The 18932-nt window shown below is 41.3% G+C and overlaps 2 protein-coding genes across 3 annotated transcripts in view; one reads left to right on the top strand and one right to left on the bottom strand.

The window, feature by feature from the left end:
* LOC149023178 (mediator of RNA polymerase II transcription subunit 33A-like) overlaps positions 1-18932 on the bottom strand; it is an 88707-nt gene that overhangs the window by 49814 nt on the left and 19961 nt on the right. The gene's annotated exons all lie outside the window — the stretch shown is intronic.
* Positions 2121-3626, top strand: LOC149023179 (uncharacterized). Its single transcript, XM_089143736.1, has 2 exons — positions 2121-2996; positions 3118-3626. Exons 1-2 carry the CDS (start codon positions 2423-2425, stop codon positions 3255-3257), a joined length of 714 nt encoding a protein of 237 aa, XP_088999862.1. The 5' UTR covers positions 2121-2422; the 3' UTR covers positions 3258-3626.

Here is an 18932-nt window from a genome sequence, read left to right as displayed (position 1 = left end):
ATAGAGACGAAAAAACGATGAGAACTAGGATGATAACACTTATACCCCATATGTGTAGGAGGATAACCCAAGAAAATGCACTTTAACCCACAAGGATCTAACTTTCCATGAACATGGTGGTTCCGGACAAAGGCAACACATCCAAAAACCTTAGGTGAGACTGTAACGACTGCTGTACCCATGGAAGAAAATTCGATCGAAATGGTCGAAATTTCGATCGAAATGCTTGCAAAAATCCAACTCGAAACGAAATTGAGTAGTAGGCACAAAAAGTATCCATTTCGTTTCGTATCGACCGAAATTTCGGTCAATACGAGTCGAAATTTCGACCCGATACCATATCGGGCCGAAACGACACATGCGTAGGTTATAAATTACCCAGTTTCGACCCAGTTTCGACCTACCGTGAGTTTCGACAGTTTCGAGCGATATCGCCAGGGTGATTTCGACCTAATTTTGCATTTTTTGCTCATTTCACTTGCTTTCATCCCATTCTACACCTAATTTCTAGTATTCCATTTCCTTCAAACTCTTGATTTGCTCCTCCATTTGTGCATTTTCTCAAATCTTGCAAGGTGAGTAACCAACTTCCTCATTTTTTGATTTTTGTTTCATTTGTGCCTTAAATCATGTTAGATTGCTTCCAAATTTATATATGTTTACTTTAGAGTGATAATCTATGAATTTGTAGTGTCAAAATTATTTTTTGATTCTTCCTACTATTTTTTTATTTTTCTGTTATTAAAAATTATTTACTAAATTATGTATATTGTTAAAAATGTTTATGTATAGTACATGTATAAGCTTCAAATGGATGTATGTGAGAGTTGAGACACCATATTGCTGTGATGGTGTTGAATTAATTTTTTTTTCTGTTAATTATGTAATTTTACTGTATTTAATATATATTTAAATAATTAAAAAAATATATTTAAATATTAAAAAAATAATTAATTTCTGTTTTAAATTTAAAAATAGGAGAGTATTAGTGGAAGCATGTATGCAATTTTTTGAGCATGTTGTGGATATTTTTAAGATAGTTAGTGTGTATTTTATATATTTTAAAATTATTTATATATTAAAAAAATACTTATATAGTTATACATATTTTTTTTAATATTTAAAAATAGGAGGTTATTATTAGAAGCATGTATGTCATTTTTAGAGCATATTGTGGAGCTTTTCAAGATACTTAGTATGTGTTTCTTGTATCGGCACTCTATTTTAAAGATGTCGACATAGCTTGGGATCATGGAAGGCCAGCGGTGATAAGAGGAAGAGTGAGTGTAATTTTGCAAGAAACAAATAGGAGGAGGTGGGGCCACTAGATTGAAGGTGCATCTAGCTGGTGGCAACGGGATGTACGGGTGCCAAGGTGCTGTAGAGGTCAGAAGGCAATGGCCTCATATATTAGTGGTGGAAAGCAAAAGAGAAAAAGAGAACACGGGGATGAGTTGAGGATGCTGTTTAGATGACCTTCGGATCCGGGGTTTGGTAGGGATGAGCCGGGAGGCGGTGACCCGATCCGGGCCGATCGGTGAGGAGGGCGATGATGATGAGTAGGGAGCAACAGAGGATTGATGACATCGGGAGGCAACGAGGGGTCGGTTGTGGGTCCTCTGAGAGCCGGTGGGTTGGGAGGTGTGGTGGCTCCCGTCCCTGAGGAGGTCTCGAGTGTCGGGCGGAGGCTCCTATCCCACGGGCCCCTCGGGGTCGAGCTTCCTCGGCACATCCTGCGGATCCGGATCTTGAGATTCTTCGCAATGATCCGGCCCTATTTGCGAGGCTCGAGCATAAACGAGAAAGTTGAAGCACTTATGGGGGAGTGTGAAGGAGAAAGTGGGGATGGCTTTCTCCAAATGGGCGCATTACCATAGTGTTCCAGCACATACAGCTCAGGGGCCCTACTACAGAGATATGATTGAGCAGATAGGCAGGGCTGGGAGTGGTGTACAGGGCCCCACTCCATATGAGATATACAATGTGTATTTGCCTAAGCATAAAGAGGACATAAATGAATACATTAAGGGATTAAAGCCCATGTGGAATCATTATGGAGTGACTCTGATGGCTGATGGTTGGACTGGTCCCACTGACAGTCCATCATCAATTTCATGTTGAATTGTGATGGGAGGACGGTGTTCCTCAAGTCAGTAGATGCATCCGGTGAGAAGAAGGATGCAAAATACATTTACAAATTACTGAAGCAAGTGGTGAAGGAGGTTGGAGTGGAAAATGTAGTTCAAATTGTGACTGATAATGGCTCCAACTACAAGAAAGCTGGGTTGAAGATGCAAGAGAACTCCAGGTATCTAAAGTCTAAACATATAGTATTAATTTTCATTTGTAAATACATATATTTACATTACACATATACATGTACACTTTATAACTTTGTATTGATGGCTTGATGCCTTGATGGATGGACAGATATAGGCTCTTTTGGACTCCTTGTGCTGCTCACTGCATTGACTTAATGTTGAAGGAGATTGGAAAGGTCAAGCTTGTGAAGAATACGGTGGACCAAGCTCGACATGTTAGCACCTTCATATATAACCACACCTATGCATTAAGGATGATGAGGGACAAGTGTCAGGGTGAGTTAGTGAGGCCAGGCATAACCAGATTTGCTACTAATTGGATAGCACTGCAGAGCTTTGAGAGTAGGAAGACTGGCCTTAGGAGTATGTTTGCATCAGAGGAGTGGTTTAACTGGGAGGGTTCTTCATCAGTGGGAGGAAGGAGAGCTCAGTTGACTATCCTTGATGAGAGTTTCTGGCACAATGTGAGGATAGTAGTGAAGATGCTTGAGCCTGTGGTGAATGTGTTGAGGATGGTAGATCAGCAAAGAAAACCTACTCTAGCACACATATTTGCTGCAGTAGATAGGATGAAGCAGCAAGTTGCTCAGGTCTACCCACGCGGCAACAAGAAAGTCCTTCAAATCATCAACAGTAGATGGGAGTCTATGTTGCAGCATCCACTGCATAAGGCTGGTGAGTTGTTAAGTTGTTAAGTACTTAAGTCTAGTATTTAATTTAATTTTCATTATGTTATCACACTATTAAGGCTTAAGCATTAACTATTCCCTTTTATAACATACTTTTTCTTACACAGCATACTATTTAAATCCCAAGTACCATTACAAGGACAATATTGGGATGAGGCAAGATTTGATGGATGCTGTCCAAACTGTAGTGGAGAAGTTCGAACCGGATACAGCTAAACAAGCAGTCATCCTTATGGAGGTGAGATAGTGATTAGAATCATTTGATATTCACAATTCGTAGTTTTATACTAAGTCATTAACCTAGTAAGTAGTAACTAGTAAGTAGTAACTACTAAGTACTAACTAGTTATTGTTTTTTCTCTTCATATATTAGATAAAGGCTTTTAGGGATGCCACTGGGAGCTTTGGTCGTGCTGTGGCTGTATCGGGACGGGAAACCGCCCCTGCAGGCAAGTTCATTCATTTATTTCATTATACATTATACATTTAATTATTATATTCTATGATTCTATCTTTAATTTAGTTATTTAAGTATTAAAATGACTTGGAGTCTATGTTTGTTGCAGCTGAGTGGTGGTTGCAATTTGGACGTGATTCACACAACTTGAGTAGGATTGCAAGCAAGTGCTCTCCCAAACATGTTCGCCACTGGTTGTGGCGTTGGAGCACCTTCAGCCTCATTCACTCAAAGGGCGCAACCGATTGGGTGTGAAGCGTCTAGAGGACCTTGTCTACCTACACTATAATATGAGGCGAGAGAGGATCATATTAGACAGGGGATGGACAGAGAGAGCACCAATATCGAGTTGGCCGACATATTTGAGATGGATGATGATGATAACCCAGTAGTTGACTGGATCAGGGATAGTGGAGACGGATTGCTGGATGAGGATGGAGGTCTTCCCAATAGTCAGATTGCAGAGGAGATGGGGGCTGATGTGGGGGACTTCATGGCCCGGGGGGGAGGCCACATGCGAGCCCGCCCGTCCCTTCGTGCCACACCCTAGTGCATCCACCCAGAGTGAGGATTTGATTTTCTGGTCCGACACTGAGAATGAGGTGACTCAGGCCTCCGGCGATGACGATGATGGTGATGATGATGACGGTGATGGTGATGATGGAGGGGATGAGGAGGGTGTGGGACCTCGTGATCAGGATTCAGCTGATCCTAGGGAGAGACCACCACCACCACCACCTGCTGGACGTGAGAGTCGGGGGGGAGGACGCCACCGAGATTCACGGGAGAGAGTCGGTCACCCACGCGACACGGGATTCAGACCATCCTGGAGCTGCATCTCGAGGCAAAATGTTTCCTCTACATATTCGAGGAAGGGGAAGGGGAAACAGCATGGCTGGAGCACGAGGACACGCCATCATATGGGTCCTACCGTCCATCCGATGCCGAGAGCTTGGTGGGATCTATGGATCGATGAGCATTGATGATGCTAGAGACTCCTCCACCTCTAGAGGATCCGGATGGCATAGGCCTGCGAGTCCTCATATGATCTGCGTGGAGAGTATTGGTTCACCGAGTCGACTTATGGTTATGGTCCTTATGGTTATGGACCATATGGTGTCCCTCCGGCTATCGATTCGGGGTCGGGCCGTCGCCACGACTAGAGCCTTTGGTTATGGGCGGCCTATGGAGCTTATGGTGTCCCTCCCACTATCGATTATCGGGTCACCACTGCGACCTTATCGGTATCCTTATCCTTCTCCTAGTCCCGAGGCCGGGGCGGGGTGGTCTTTCATTTGTTGAGCGGATCTTCCACACTATTCCACAGCCACAAGGCCCACCACCACCAGTTCCTTTGGAGATTCACAACTTCCCACCGTTAGGGAATCTTATGCATGTGGATGAGGCCACTATAGAGGTGCGGTTTTTGACTATGTCCAAAACTATATGGGGCGGGGGCAACATCATGGGGTTATATTGTCATTTGTATAGGGTGCCGGAAGAGGAGACCTTGAGGCTTGAATAGATAGACTTGTAAGCAGTTGTAAGTTGTAAGTTGTAACTTGTAGTAATAACAATACAACTTCTTCTCCGATTCATGTACTATATACTTTGAATGTTGGATGTTACATTTTCAGTAGTTTTTAGTAAACTAGTAGTTATTATAGTGTTTATTATGTTTGAAATAGCTAGTATGCAAAAATCCAAATCAATTTGAGTGCATTTGAGGCTCAAATTGAGTTTTCAAGAATCGGAAAGTATCCAGTTCGGTCGAAATTTCGACCGAAACCTCAAATTCGACCTTTTCCAAGGTCGAAATGTTCATATTGGGGGGGGGGGCGGGGGGGGGGGGGGGGGGGGGGGGGGGGGGGGGGGGGGGGGGGGGGGGGGGGGGGGGGGGCGACGCGGGCGGCCCCCCCCCCGCGGGGGGGGGGGGGGGGGGGGGGGGGGGGGGGGGGGCGGGCCCGGGCGGGGGCGTTCTGGGGTCGGGCGCCCCGGCTGGGGGGGGGGGGGGGGGGGGGGGTGGGGTGGGGGGGGGGGCGGGGGCTGAGGAGGGGGGGGGGGGGGGGGCCCCCCCCCCCCCCCGCCCGGCCCCGGCGGGGGGTTTTGGCCGGCGCCCCCAACCGAGCCCTAATCATATTATGAAAATTTTAAAAGCACGAGAAAACGTCACTTTTTTGGTGAAGTAAACCCATGTGGTCTTAGTACAACAGTCGATAAAGGTAACAAACCATCTATGATCAAATACAGACACGGTCCGAGAAGGACCCCACACATCAGAGTGAATGACTAAAAAAGGAATTTTACTACGATTATCTGAAATAGGGTAGACATGCCTAGTCTGTTTGGCCAAAATACATGCCTCACAATAAAAATCATTTAAATTGCACCTATCAAATCAAGAAATAATTTGGACAAAATAGGTATGAAACAAAGTAGATGAGCCTGTCATATGGTCGGTTGCCCCAGAGTCGATTACCCAGGAAGGATAAGTCAAATTGACATTGTGACAACCAAAAATACCTATGGGGATTTATGGATCAACAGAGGGATCAACGACAGAGGCTATACTTGTACTGGAAGTCTGACTTGGAGAAGATGAGTCAAGTCTGGACATCAATTGGCAAAGGTGTTGGAGCTCATATAAGGAAAGAGGTGTTGGAGTACTCAGGGTGTCAGAACTGGCTTGATTTGCAGATGTTTGATTTCTGCCCTTGATTCCATTTCTACCTCCTCCACGGGAATTTGTTGGATGTCCATGCAACTTCCAACACTTGTCCTTTGTATGACGCTCTTTTCCACAATACTCGCACTTTACTGGAGGGCGAAAATTACCAAAACTAAATTTATTATTTCCATAATCAGCCACCAATGCAGATCTATCAGATGTTTGAGTGTGTACCATAGCTGTCCTTCGACTGTCCTCGTTATCTACCATGGCATAGGCTTGAGCCAGAGAAGGGAAAGTCTCTCTCGAAAGGATCTGTGCATGAATTTGATCAAATTCTATATTCAATCCTGCCAAAAAATCATAAACTCTCTGTTTATCTTCCCATTGTTGATAGGCGATAGCATATTCAGCATTCTTCGGTGTAAACTTCCCATAGAAATCTAGAGTCTAGTAATATCCCCGAAGAGTGTTATAGTACTGAAAAAGAGGAAGGTCCTTCTAATACCATGTTGTAATGTGAGGAATTGCTCCTCTAAAAGTATATTATTCACAAGACCCCAATAGAGTATTTATAGTTACAACCTAGTTAAGTCCTATACTAAGTAGGAAAAAGAAATATAGAAATAAAACTCTTGACTTATAAGGAAACATAATCATATTCTAATTAGGAAACCTTAGTCCATGTTTTCAACAATATGTGACAGTGAAACTTAAGTGGTAAGGATTCTATATATATGTAACAGCCCATAGCAACTCCCCACCATTTATTGAAGTAAAGTTTGCGATTGTTTTTTAGCAAATTTATCCCCTTTTTGTAACTTACATGGTAACCTGCGCCGTCTATTTATATCTAACTTACGAGTTTCCAATTTTAGTTTCAGCAATTGTAATCCAAGCTTCACTCTTACAAGGGAAATTATAATTTATAATTTCTATTCTTTGTACATTAAGGGTTAAGGAATACCCTTTATATGTGACAACCAAGAAGTTCTCTGCGCTTTATTGAATTCAAGTTTGAAATTGTCCTTGAGCAAAATTCCTTATCAGTCATCATGTTGTGTGACATGAAGGCTGAGAGGCCTGGCAGGTGAGAGCCAAAATCCAAAGGGCAGAGAGAGCAGAGAGCTGAATCTCCTTGTAGCATTTACCCCTTCACTCATATTCCTGTACCTACTCCCTTTAGTACTGTAGCTGTCTGTGATTGCAACTACTGCAGAAGAGTCCCAGAGAGATCTCATCAATCCATCAACTGAAATAACAAGTTATTGCAGTTTTTCCAACCCAAATGAAAGTATGAAACCATAGGCCCTGCTTTGATTCCAGTTCAGCCTAAGTTCGGAGGGCTGGTTAAGCTTCTCAAAGCTTGTGCGACATCCATTGCAGTGCCTATAATTGACTCTTGTTTTGAACTCCACATTACAACTAACCCTGGCTTCCGCATGGAATTATTGATGCAGATGCAGCCCCTAATAAGGCGAAGGCATTAAAGTTCGCCTCGCCATTTTGGCAAGAGGCGAAATCAAATCATAGGTGAGATTGAAAAGTCATAAATCTGGGCAAAATCTCGTGAGATTGTCTACATCTCGCGAGATTTTCAATTGGTTTGCCTTTTAAAGGGCAAAATGGGTTTTCACTCTTCCTTCTGAGTGGTTTTTCTCCATTCTAGCTTTGATTTTTGCTCGATCTTCATCATTTCCCACATGTGCTTGCGTGGAACTTGCCTGCAAATGCATGCATCGCGTGGATCCAACAGCATTTCAGTCAGATACTAGAGTTTTTCATCTTAAAGGCATACCATTCTTCTCCAAACTAGATTTTCTCAAAACGCATGTTTGAAAGTTGTCAAAAGGTATGCAAATAAAATATGTTGAACACCATGAACCGATACACGAACTCAGGGTGTTGAATTTTTTTTTTTTCACAAAGTGGACTATTTATTTATGTTTGGGTGTCAAAAAATGTATTTTTCTACACATAAAATGTAAAAAATGTACATGACATGCCTTCTATGTAATGGAACAAATATATGTTGAACTCCATGGGCCAATCTATGGTCACCTGGAGTCAAAATAGTTTTCCACCCAAAGGATAACTATTTTAGTTTTTCAAAAATTATTAATTAAAATATTTATAAAAAATATATATAATTTATTATGGAAAAATAGGGGAAAAGGTTTTGAAAAATAGAGAAAAATATGGAATGGCTCTCTATGTGAATTTCAAGTGTTGTCCATATCGTTTCACTTTCATCGCTGGTATCGCTATGCGCAGCCAATTTTATTGCCAAAAAAATTTTAAAAATCATTTTATATTTAAAAAGAATATGTGCAAGGGATACGTTATTAACAGGGTATAAGATTGCTACTTTGCTTGAAAAATATTGTTTTGATGTTGTTCAATGACTTATGCAATAATGATCATGTCTAGGAGTATGACGCGATCAGGATCACAATCACAGAGGCAGGGGGAGGGTGGTTTATACCACAGGTCAAAGAGCAAGAAAAGGCTATTGCTCCCAGAGTGAGGGTTGACCCTGTACGGGAATACTGCAGGCCCAATTGATGGTCATAGAGCAAAGACACATTGTAATTTCTGTGGCCAGAATATTTTAGGAGGTGGTATTAGTAGGTTCAAGGCACACCTTACCGACAATTCAAAGGATGTTCAGGTGTGCCATAATCTTTCAGCAAGGTTGTGAAAGTAGTTAAAGAGTTAGAAAAGGGGGCAAAGAAGAAGAAAGCAAACAAGTAGAGAACAGCTAGATCACTTGACGAGACAACCAAGGGGTCTTCTGCATACACTGTTTATTCTAATAGTGACGACGATGTTGATACCGTCGATGTACATAAAGAGGCGGAGGCCAAAGAGTTAAGGCGAGCAATGGCATAAGGCAGAGCATCATACCATCAGGAGCAGGAGAGGGCCAGATCTAAAGCTGCAGGAGTTGGTTCCACTAAAGCTACAAGGGTTGGACCATCTGGATCAAGTGGTGTTTTTGGCATGTTTAGATCACAAAGTCATGGGGGTGTTCCTCCTCCCACAATAGCTCTTCCATAGCAATAGGATCCAATACTATAGCAAGAACCTGATGTTTTCACGAAGAAGGGGGTGAAGCAATCAAAGATATCAGGTCATAAAAGAACATGAAGAGGGGAAGGTGAAGGAAGTAATGGCGAAATGGATGCTTTATAACACCATTCAAGCCAACACAACACAAGGACCTAGTATCAATCCATGATTAACACAATCACAGAGGCAAGTCCTAGTTACCATGGCCCGAACCCTTATGAGGTTGTGAACAAATACCTCACGCAGCAAAAGGGGTTAGAGCAAAGAGTTAAAGCAAGGATGAGGCCCTTCTGGGAGGCGTGGAGTCACCACAATGTCTTACAGATGGACTGGTCCGACAAAAAAGTCCATCGTCAACTTTATAGTGTATTGTGAATTTGTGATAGGCGAACAATCTTTTTTAGATTTATGGATGCATCAAGGGAGGTGAGAGACCACAAGTACACTTCTGAACTTCTTCAAGATGTGACGGAGGAGATGCAACGGAGGAATGTGGCGTTGATTATGTCAGACAATTGATCCAATTTCAAAAAGGCTGATGAGTTAACGATGTCGTCTATGGAGTACGATCTATTTTGGACACCTTGTGCAGCCCATTCCATCGATCTTATGCTAAAGGACATTGGGAGGATCCAAATTGCATGGTTGTCAAAGCGTTCGCCTAGGCGACTATACCCATTTTGGGGTCAAGGCGACCTAGTGTCGCCTTGATTGGAGTCACTTTAGTTTCTGTTGCCCTTTTTTCGCCTCACCTCACCTTGTTACCTTAACTACCAGAACGATTGTGGAGAACTTAGTGAAGAGGGCTAGACAGGTCACGAACTTTATGTATAATCATGGCTATGCTCTTTAGATGATCAGGCAAGCATGTTGGGGTGAATTAGTGCAATCGGGCATCACAAGGTTAGCCACGAACTACATCGCCTTAAAGAGTATCGATGAGAAGAGGATAGGGTTGAGATCCATACTTGCATCTCAGGCTTGGTGTGATTGGACAGGATCAAAACTCTCAGTGGGCACACAGGACATGGTATAGTATTATTAGATGAGTTATGGACACATGTGGTGACAATATTGATGATGGAGCCCATTATAAAGGTCCTACATATAGTGGACTCCTCCATCAAGGGGCCCACTATGTCCCACCCATATGCAACCATCGGCGCCACGAGGGAGGCCGTACATTACACAAATTTCAAAGGCTAAAAGCACTTCTAAACATCATCAATGCTCGATGAACTGCACATCTCATGTATCCACTGCATAAGGCTGGTAAGTAAATATGCAATTTATTTCTATTTATTCATTCGACATTAGTTAAAATCGTATATCTAATTGCCAGTTTTTAAATTGTGCAGCCTACTACCTTAACCCCAAATACCAACAACAACCGTTTAGAGTAAATATGGAGCTCAGTAAGGACATAATGGTCATGGTTGCGAAGTTGGAGTGGAACTCGACACTCCAGTCCTTGTGTAATAGTGAGGTGAGCAGTGTTGTCAAAGTGTCCGCCTAGGCGGTTTCAAACGCATAAATGACACGCTTTTTTTCCGCCGTGTGCGCCTTATTGCCACGGAGACGCTAAAGCAGCCGCTTTTTTGACATTTTGTACATAATATTTTTTTCTTTTTTAATCAAAATCTATTCTACAAAGCCGTATATAAATTTAATAGCTTAATCATTTCGGAATCAAGTCCCAAAGTGAGTGGAACCCCGTGCCCGTCAACAACAGAATGTGAAGCATGAACCATACTCAAGTATCAACATCAAGACTCAATGAATCATTAAATGGACAATAACTTGGAAATTTGAATAATGAGATCTATTAATTTATCGCGTTGGCCCTATTAATACATAGTCATTGTTATGATGCTTGATAAGATGAACTTATATTTGTGTTCTTTTTTTGGATGATTCATAATTATGATTCTTGAATGTTTTCTTTTTTGGATGAATGTGACTATTGAATGTTTGTTTAGCTTATTATAGAAAGTAGTTGTATTGAAAAAAAATCTGATCCAATCGCTTTGGTCGCCTTATTGCCACCTGGGCACCGCTTTGTCACCTAGTCGAAACCCCAATCGCTTTGGCTGCCTTCACAAGCTTGGAGGTGAGATTGTAGGGAATTAAGACTTACAAGTTGCATTCGAATTTTGAAATAACTTAGCTAACCATTATTAAAAATGATTGTAGATCAAGGTTTTTTCTAGGATGGATTCGAGTCCTTTGAATCAAATGTTGTTGTGAAAGGGATAGGATAACAAAGATCCAGGTTAGATCAATAACTCATATAGCATTATTACATTTCACAAATTATTATATTATCTATTAAGTAATAACTAATAACTTAATGTTTTTGTCATAATGCAGCTGATTGGTGGGTTCTCTATAAGTGGGACCATAGAGAACCTCAAGAGAGTAGTGATCAAGGTCCTCTCATAAACTTGCTCCACCTTTAGATGTGAAAGGAACTGGAACACATTTAACATGATCCACTTGAAGAGGCAAAACAGATTGGGATCTCAGCGCCTAAATGATCTTATGTTCATCCACTATAACTTGAGATGGAAGATGCATCACATAAAGAGCCAGGTGGAGAGTGAGGGGAAGTAGGAGACCATTGACTTTGCAGATTTCTTCCAAGTGGACTCAGATGATGAGGACCCCCTTGTTTTGGGTGAGGGACAAAGGTGAGCCGATATTGGACCAGCCTAGAGCAAGACCTAACCTAGAGATTGCTCGTCATGTGGGCATTGATGTTGATGCATTCATGGATGACGAGAGTCAGCTACATGCATAGGACTGACAGGAGACAGCTGGTTTTCTTGACGAAGATTCGAAAATGGCCCCACACGACGATGATGTTTGTGCCTTCTACATACACGCAAGATCTAGATGAGACCCTAGCTCCGAGTCCAACTCAGCACGAGATGATGATGATGATGATGATGGTGCTAGTGATGATGACTTGATGAGGATAGTGGTGATGATGACTTGATGAGGTTAGTAGTGGTGATGCTGATGACAATGATGACAATGATGATGCGGTGGTGAAGGACTCCCAAAGCGTATGGCAGTTCCACTACCAGAGACACAGCCAAGCCCAATTAGATTCACAAACGAGGCACAGTTCACCCATGCCACTAATAATGAGCACCATGGTGGCATACCTCATCATAGGAGCCAAGGCTCCACATCTGGGGGTACTTACACCAGAGGGCCCCATGTTCAATTCCACTCAACGAGCCAAAGGAATTCCGACATGGCTAGCTTGGCAAACTCAACGAGATCGATAAGCTTGGATGGCAGGGAGAGCATGGGGTCTACACCACACGAGGCTTATGGGCCTTGTTGCGGATATGGATATCCAAGATATGGAAATGAGGGAGCGTCTGTTGGATCATACTTTGGGGCTATGCTGACTATCTGCTAGTTCGAGTGCATATGGTGGGCCATATGGTGGCTGTATATAGATATAGGGATGGATCAGGCAGATCATTTAAGAAGTCCATCTTTGGATATCCATCAGGGCCACCAGAATAGTACTAGTACTAGTTGTGATACCAACTACAATCAGGGTTGTCAAAGCATCCGCCTAGGCGGCAAGCAACCGCCTTGTTTTGAATTGCTTAATTGACGTGCTATTTTTTTTCCTGCTTTTTCGCCTAGGCGCTACCGGTTTATCACCTTCTGCGCCTTATTGCCGCCTAAACGCTAAACCAACCGCTTTTTTTACCTTTTTTACATACTTTTTTTTTTTTAAATCAACATTTATTCTACAAAGCCGCATATAAATTTAATAGTTAGTCATTTCGATATCGAGGCCCAAACTGCAAAGGATTTCCATGTCCATCAGCAACAAAATGTGAAGCATGAGCCATACTAAACATCAAGAATCAATGAATCATTAAATGGACAATGACTTGGAAATCAGAATAATAAGTGTTATTTATCATGATGGGTAAAAAAAGTGGAAAAAAGGGATACATCAATTCCGATTCCGATTCAAAAATTATTCATTTATTCTTGAATGCTTTTTTTTTATGAATGTGATTATTGAAGGTTTGTTTAGCTTATTATAAAAAGTAATTGTATGGAAAAGTAGTTTAAAAATAGTTGCATTGAAAAAAATTGACCCAACAGCTTTCGTCGCCTAGGCGCCGCTTTGTCATCTAATTGCCTAGGTGAAGCCCCAACCGCTTTGGTCGCTTTGCCGCCTTGACAACCATGATTGCAATGCCACACAAAGATGTTGAAATTAATCCGAGCATTGGCCACCCACATAGATGGTTGGCTATTTATGCAAATGATGCTAACTATATAAGGGCAACGTGCAACTATATGGACCAATATATTAATACCATGACACCACCTGAGTATGTCCACTATTCATAGAGCTCCCTGGGTCAGGGGAGGATCAAGCCCATCACAGCAGCTACTATTAAGTTAGAGTAGGTATGATGTGCATTGTAAATTTGCAAATTTGTAATTCATTCATCCACTAACTATATAAACTTGTATTATTTTAACCGTGCACTACTAGCTATTGAGTTCTACACCACAGTTGTACATGTATATCGAGTTTTAGTTGCTGTCTTTTTTGTTGCATTTTAATGAAAATCTTAGTGTTCTCTTGCATAATATCCATATTTACATTTATTAAGATTTATATTCCAGACTTTCAGTTCTGCTCACATACAACCCAGCATGTGCCAATAAAGAATACCACTTTTAGTTAGATTTTAAGTAAAAATAACACTCTCAATGCATTTATTGGCCTCAAATTAAGCTAGACATAACAGACCAAGCCAAAATAACCCCAAAAACCCATCGAAATTTGGGGTTGAAATAAAAAGAAAAAATTATGATTTCCCCCATCTCACAAAAGGTAGATAGGGCGAGATGGAGTGAACTTTCGAACCTTGACTAGGGGGCCTTAGACTTGCTACCCTACCCTTAGAAGACCAGCCTAAGCAACTAGGCTTGTTGCACAGCAGCACATCAAATCATTACTGTTTTTCCATAGGTTTTATTTTTCAGTGGTAGATTTGTAATTCTGCCTAACATGAGGGGTATGTAAGCAATTCTTTTGATTATTTTTAGATCATTAAATTAACCCGAATTTACTAACCTTGGGTCTTAGCCCATGTAAAGGTCCAAATGTAAAAAACAACAACAACAACAACAAGCCCTCTCCCAACAAAATGGGCTCGGCTACATGGATTTTTGCACTCCCATCAATTTTGTTTGAGGCCATACTAGATACAAGTCCTAACCTACGCATATCTTTTCTCACCACTTCTCTTAAGTTAATCTTAGGTCTGCTCCAAGTTCTTATAATTCCTACAATCTACATTAAATTACTTCTCCAATAGGGGCATTTAAAGGCATCCATTCAACATGGTTGTGCCACCTCAATTGACTTTCTCATTGCTTATCATTTTGTTTGAGTTACTCCTAGCACCCCCCCGGGCTCGGAGGGAGAGAACCCGGGCCAATTAACTCGGGACTTTGGACAAGGCTAACTTAGTAACGTTCTGTTTGACTTTAGTCGTCGGCGTGTGGGGCCGGTTCCGGTTTGTGGTCCGGTTCATCTGTAGGTGTTTAGGGGTCCCAAGATTTAGGTGGTGGGGCTCCGGTCTTTGTCCTTCCTTGCTGGAATTTTGGCGTGTCCGCCGCTGTGTCGGTCGGGTTGGGCGTTAGTCTTCGTCTCGGTGCGTGCTGTGGTGGTGGCCTGGTGTGTCGTCGGTTGGTCGGGTTGCTCCCTGTGTGCTTGGTCGTTGGGTGGCCGCCCGTTCCGGGCCTATGCTCTGTCGGGGTGTTTCCTTTGGCTGGGCTGGGGTGCCTGTCCTTGGGTGGTGGGGTTGTTGCTTGGCCTTGTTCGCTGGCCTGCGTTGGGGCGTCCTGGCCGCCCCTTTGTGGGGGCTTTTGTTGTTGTGTCTCCTAGATCAATAATAATATGATAATTCCTTATTTTTCCAAGTTTTGCCACTCATCCATCTTTGGCATCATCATTTCTGCTACACTAAGTCAATCTATATGATACTTCTTAATAGTAACACACTCTAGCCCATACATCATAGCTAGTCGTACAATGGTCCTATAGAATTTTCCGTTGAGCTTAAAGGAATACGTTGATCACACAAAACCCCGAACACACCTCTCCACTTCATCCACTCTATTGTAATTCTTGCAAAGCATCACCTTCTATATCACCTTTTTATTAAAGAATGAGCCAAGGTACCTAAAATAATCGGTTTGTAGAATCTCCTTTTCATCATCAAGTTTCACCACCTCATCATCCAATTAATCATGACCAAAGTTACACACTAGATATTATGTCTTTGTTTTACTTAGTTTAAAGCCTTTTGATTCCAAACCTGCCCTCCATGATTCTAACTTGGTATTATTTTCTAATTATGTCTCATCTATCAAAATAATATCAATAGCGAAAAGCTTACACCTTCGGAAGCTCATCTTGAGTGTCTTTGGTTAAATCATCCACTATAAGTGAAAATTGATAAAATATACATAAATTTGGAGTTTACTGTTCACGTGACACAGTGTTTTTACTTGTTCACGTGAAAAGTAAAAAACAGCTTTTATTGTTCACGTGAACAGTATTTTGCTGCTGTTTTGATTATATTTTCTATTTCTAATGTGGGAATCTTGCTACATAAGTTTTGGGAGTTTTTAGAAAGCATAGTTTCTATTTTGGTGGTAATTTCTATTTTCTGAACTTTCTATTTTAGGAGTTAGAAAGTTACTAAACCTGTAATATTTTGTTTCCTTCTTCTAGAGGACAATTACTTGTCTCTCAAGTTGTATTAGATTCATTAGAAACTATAAATAAAAGTGCTCTGCGATTCTAGACTCTTTAGCTAAGAATCACATGTCTTTTCTACTAGTTCTTCATCTCTCTTCTCTTCTTCTTCTTCTCTCTTTTCTTTGTTCAAGTTCAACTGCTATTTTGATTGTTTAAAGCTTGTTTTCTAACATGGTATCAGAACTTTTTTTAATCAAAATAGTGTTGTTCTCAATATTCTCTTCTGAAATTCTTTTTTTTTCTGTTTTCTTAGTGTGCAGCCACCTAATGCCGGAGATTATGGACTGTTAGATCAGATATTCATGTGAACTGATCTTCTCTACCTATTACCTTACTACTCTTACACGTTCCAGAACTTGGATACCTTTGCTACCTCTCTCTTTTTTTTTCCTCCTATTCTGTCCAAAGGTTGCAGAAAATTTTTTTTCTACTTATTCTACTTCAAGTTTTGGAAAACTGATTTGAGTGCTATCTACCTCAGTTTGATGTCTTCACTTACACGTGACTCAATCATGAGTACGGCTGAATCAAAAGGATCTCAAGGAGATCATGTAAACGTTCAAATTACATCTATCAAGCTCAAAGGTAGTTCTAATTACTTGTTGTGGTCACAAGCGGTGCGGGTGTACATACTTGCAAAAGGTAAGCTTAAGTTCATTGAGGATGAACCTCCTGCTGAGACTGACAAATCCTATTTTAGTTGGATCCAAGATGATGCAATCATCAAAATTTGGATGTGGAATAGTATGGCACCTGATATTGCAGCGAATGTTATGTTCCATAAGACTGCAAAGGGAATATGGGATGATTTGCAAGAGACTTATTCCCAAGCTAAAATATGACCTGGATTCAACCAAAACAGGATACAAGATGCCCAACTTCAATCCTCTACAAGCCCCTAACCAAGGGTCTTCCCCTGACCTATGAGCACCGCTCATACCTTGACTTTACAAAATTCTTCCCCCTTACTCTCCACCCACTTCATCCCTAATATAGCCCAAAGCAAATCCTAACCAACTAACAACCCCGCTCCCTTTCCACATACAACAGCATGGTAGTGCCTGCTCCTTAAAATGGAATTTCGCCACTCGTCCATGTAGCTTATCTGATCCCCCACATGTTTGGATGGGTTTAATCCCCTACAACCCCTCTATTCTACCCCTATGGCGTACACCCCACAATATTTGTGTCCTAACAACACTTCCCTCCTCCAGTTTCACTGTCCCCGAAGCCTTGTTATTCACATGCATACCACACAATCATGCCAATTCAATGACCAACTTGCGCATAATTATCTGCAGAAAACTTATGCATGCCAAAAGCCAATTCGTGAGACAACCCAAAAATAGAGTACTCTCCTCTTCCATTAAGTTTATAACCTATCCTCCCTTGACCACATCTCTCCCACTTGGTTCAGTCAACTTAGGATCAATAAGGAGGTTCAAGCAGCAAGCCCAAGTTTGCAATGGATTCAGTGATGTTGATGAACTTACGGAACACATGGGCAAGGTAATCCACAAGGATATCGTACCTTACTATCCGTTAGAAAAGGGCAATTTAGGAAGGGATTGATCCATCGAGAGTTAGTACTTTACGCTAACTCTCGATAGGAAAGAGTGGTAGGAATTAAGAGTTTTATACCAATTGAAATAGGTTTATGCTTTCCTATATAGAATAGACTTGTAAATTAGCCTATAAATAGAAAAGTTACTTTGAGGAGTGCTCACAAGAAAGATGAGCCTTCACAACTAAATCGTGGCTTCCATCCTCTCCTCTCTCTCATTCTTCACCTTATTCTTTCTCAAAATAACATGGTATCAGAGCTGTAGGTCCTCTTATTCCTTTCGATTCTATAGAAAGGAAAGAAACTATACCTGAAGAAGAAGCAATCGATTGTGAAGAAGCAGCAATCGTTTCTGGTTTTTTTATTTTTTTTTATTTTTTTTATTCAGTTTTGAATCTATCTGGTGTGGCTGCTATCGGTTCTGCTGCATAGGAGAAGAAGCAATCGTTTCTTGTCCTCTTATTCCTTTCGATTCTATAGAAAGGGAAAGAAACTGTACCTGGAGAAGAAGCAATCGATTGTGAAGAAGCAGCAATCGTTTCTGGTTTTTTTTTTTTTTTTTAATTCAGTTTTGAATCTGTCTGGTGTGGCTGCTATCGGTTCTGCTACATAGGAGAAGAAGCAATCGATTGTGTTGAGACCGCGAGACAGAGTGAGAGAGATCGATCGTGGTTCCTTTCAGTTCTGCTTCTTAGGAGAAGACCTGCGATCAGCTTTCAGGTTTGGTCTTGAGTTTCGGTGGTTTTAAGGAGAGATCGATCGTGTTGAAAGACCTGAGACAAGTTTTCTGCTTTGGTTTGGTTTTAAGTTGGTTCAAGTGGTCCAAGTTGGTTTATTTATGTTTATAAGATTAATCTGAATCTGGGATTAATCTGGGAATAATTCTGATTTTGATTTTGATTTCTGATTTCTGATTCTGATTTATGGGTTTTATTTTAAAATTGTTTGATATGGGAGAAACTTCAAGTAAAAATAGTATGACTGAAATTATTTATTCACCCTCTCATCGGTTAACTGAGAAGAAATTGGAGGGTGGATCAAATTTCCACCAATGGAGGGCTATAGTTAAAATTGTTCTTACTGGACGGGGACAGATAGATCATTTGACTAAGACTGTACCCATAGATGATGATACTTGGGCAATTGTTGATGCACGAATACTTGGGCAGATGTTTAATTCCTTGGCCGATAATATTATAGATTTGGTGACTCACTTACAAACTGTGAAGGAATTATGGGAGTATTTGAATGTGTTGTATTCTGGTCAGAATAATCTGGCTAGAATCTACGAATTGTCCCAGGAATTTTATCGAGTAGATAGAAAAGGTAGAGATA

Source organism: Hakea prostrata, chromosome 2, assembly GCF_041222555.1.
Source record: "Hakea prostrata isolate BN-2017 chromosome 2, UWA_Hpros_2, whole genome shotgun sequence".
NCBI classification, from domain to species: Eukaryota; Viridiplantae; Streptophyta; class Magnoliopsida; order Proteales; family Proteaceae; genus Hakea; species Hakea prostrata.
The sequence above is the reverse complement of the archived record's forward strand: the minus strand, read 5'-3'. Positions and strand labels throughout refer to the sequence as shown.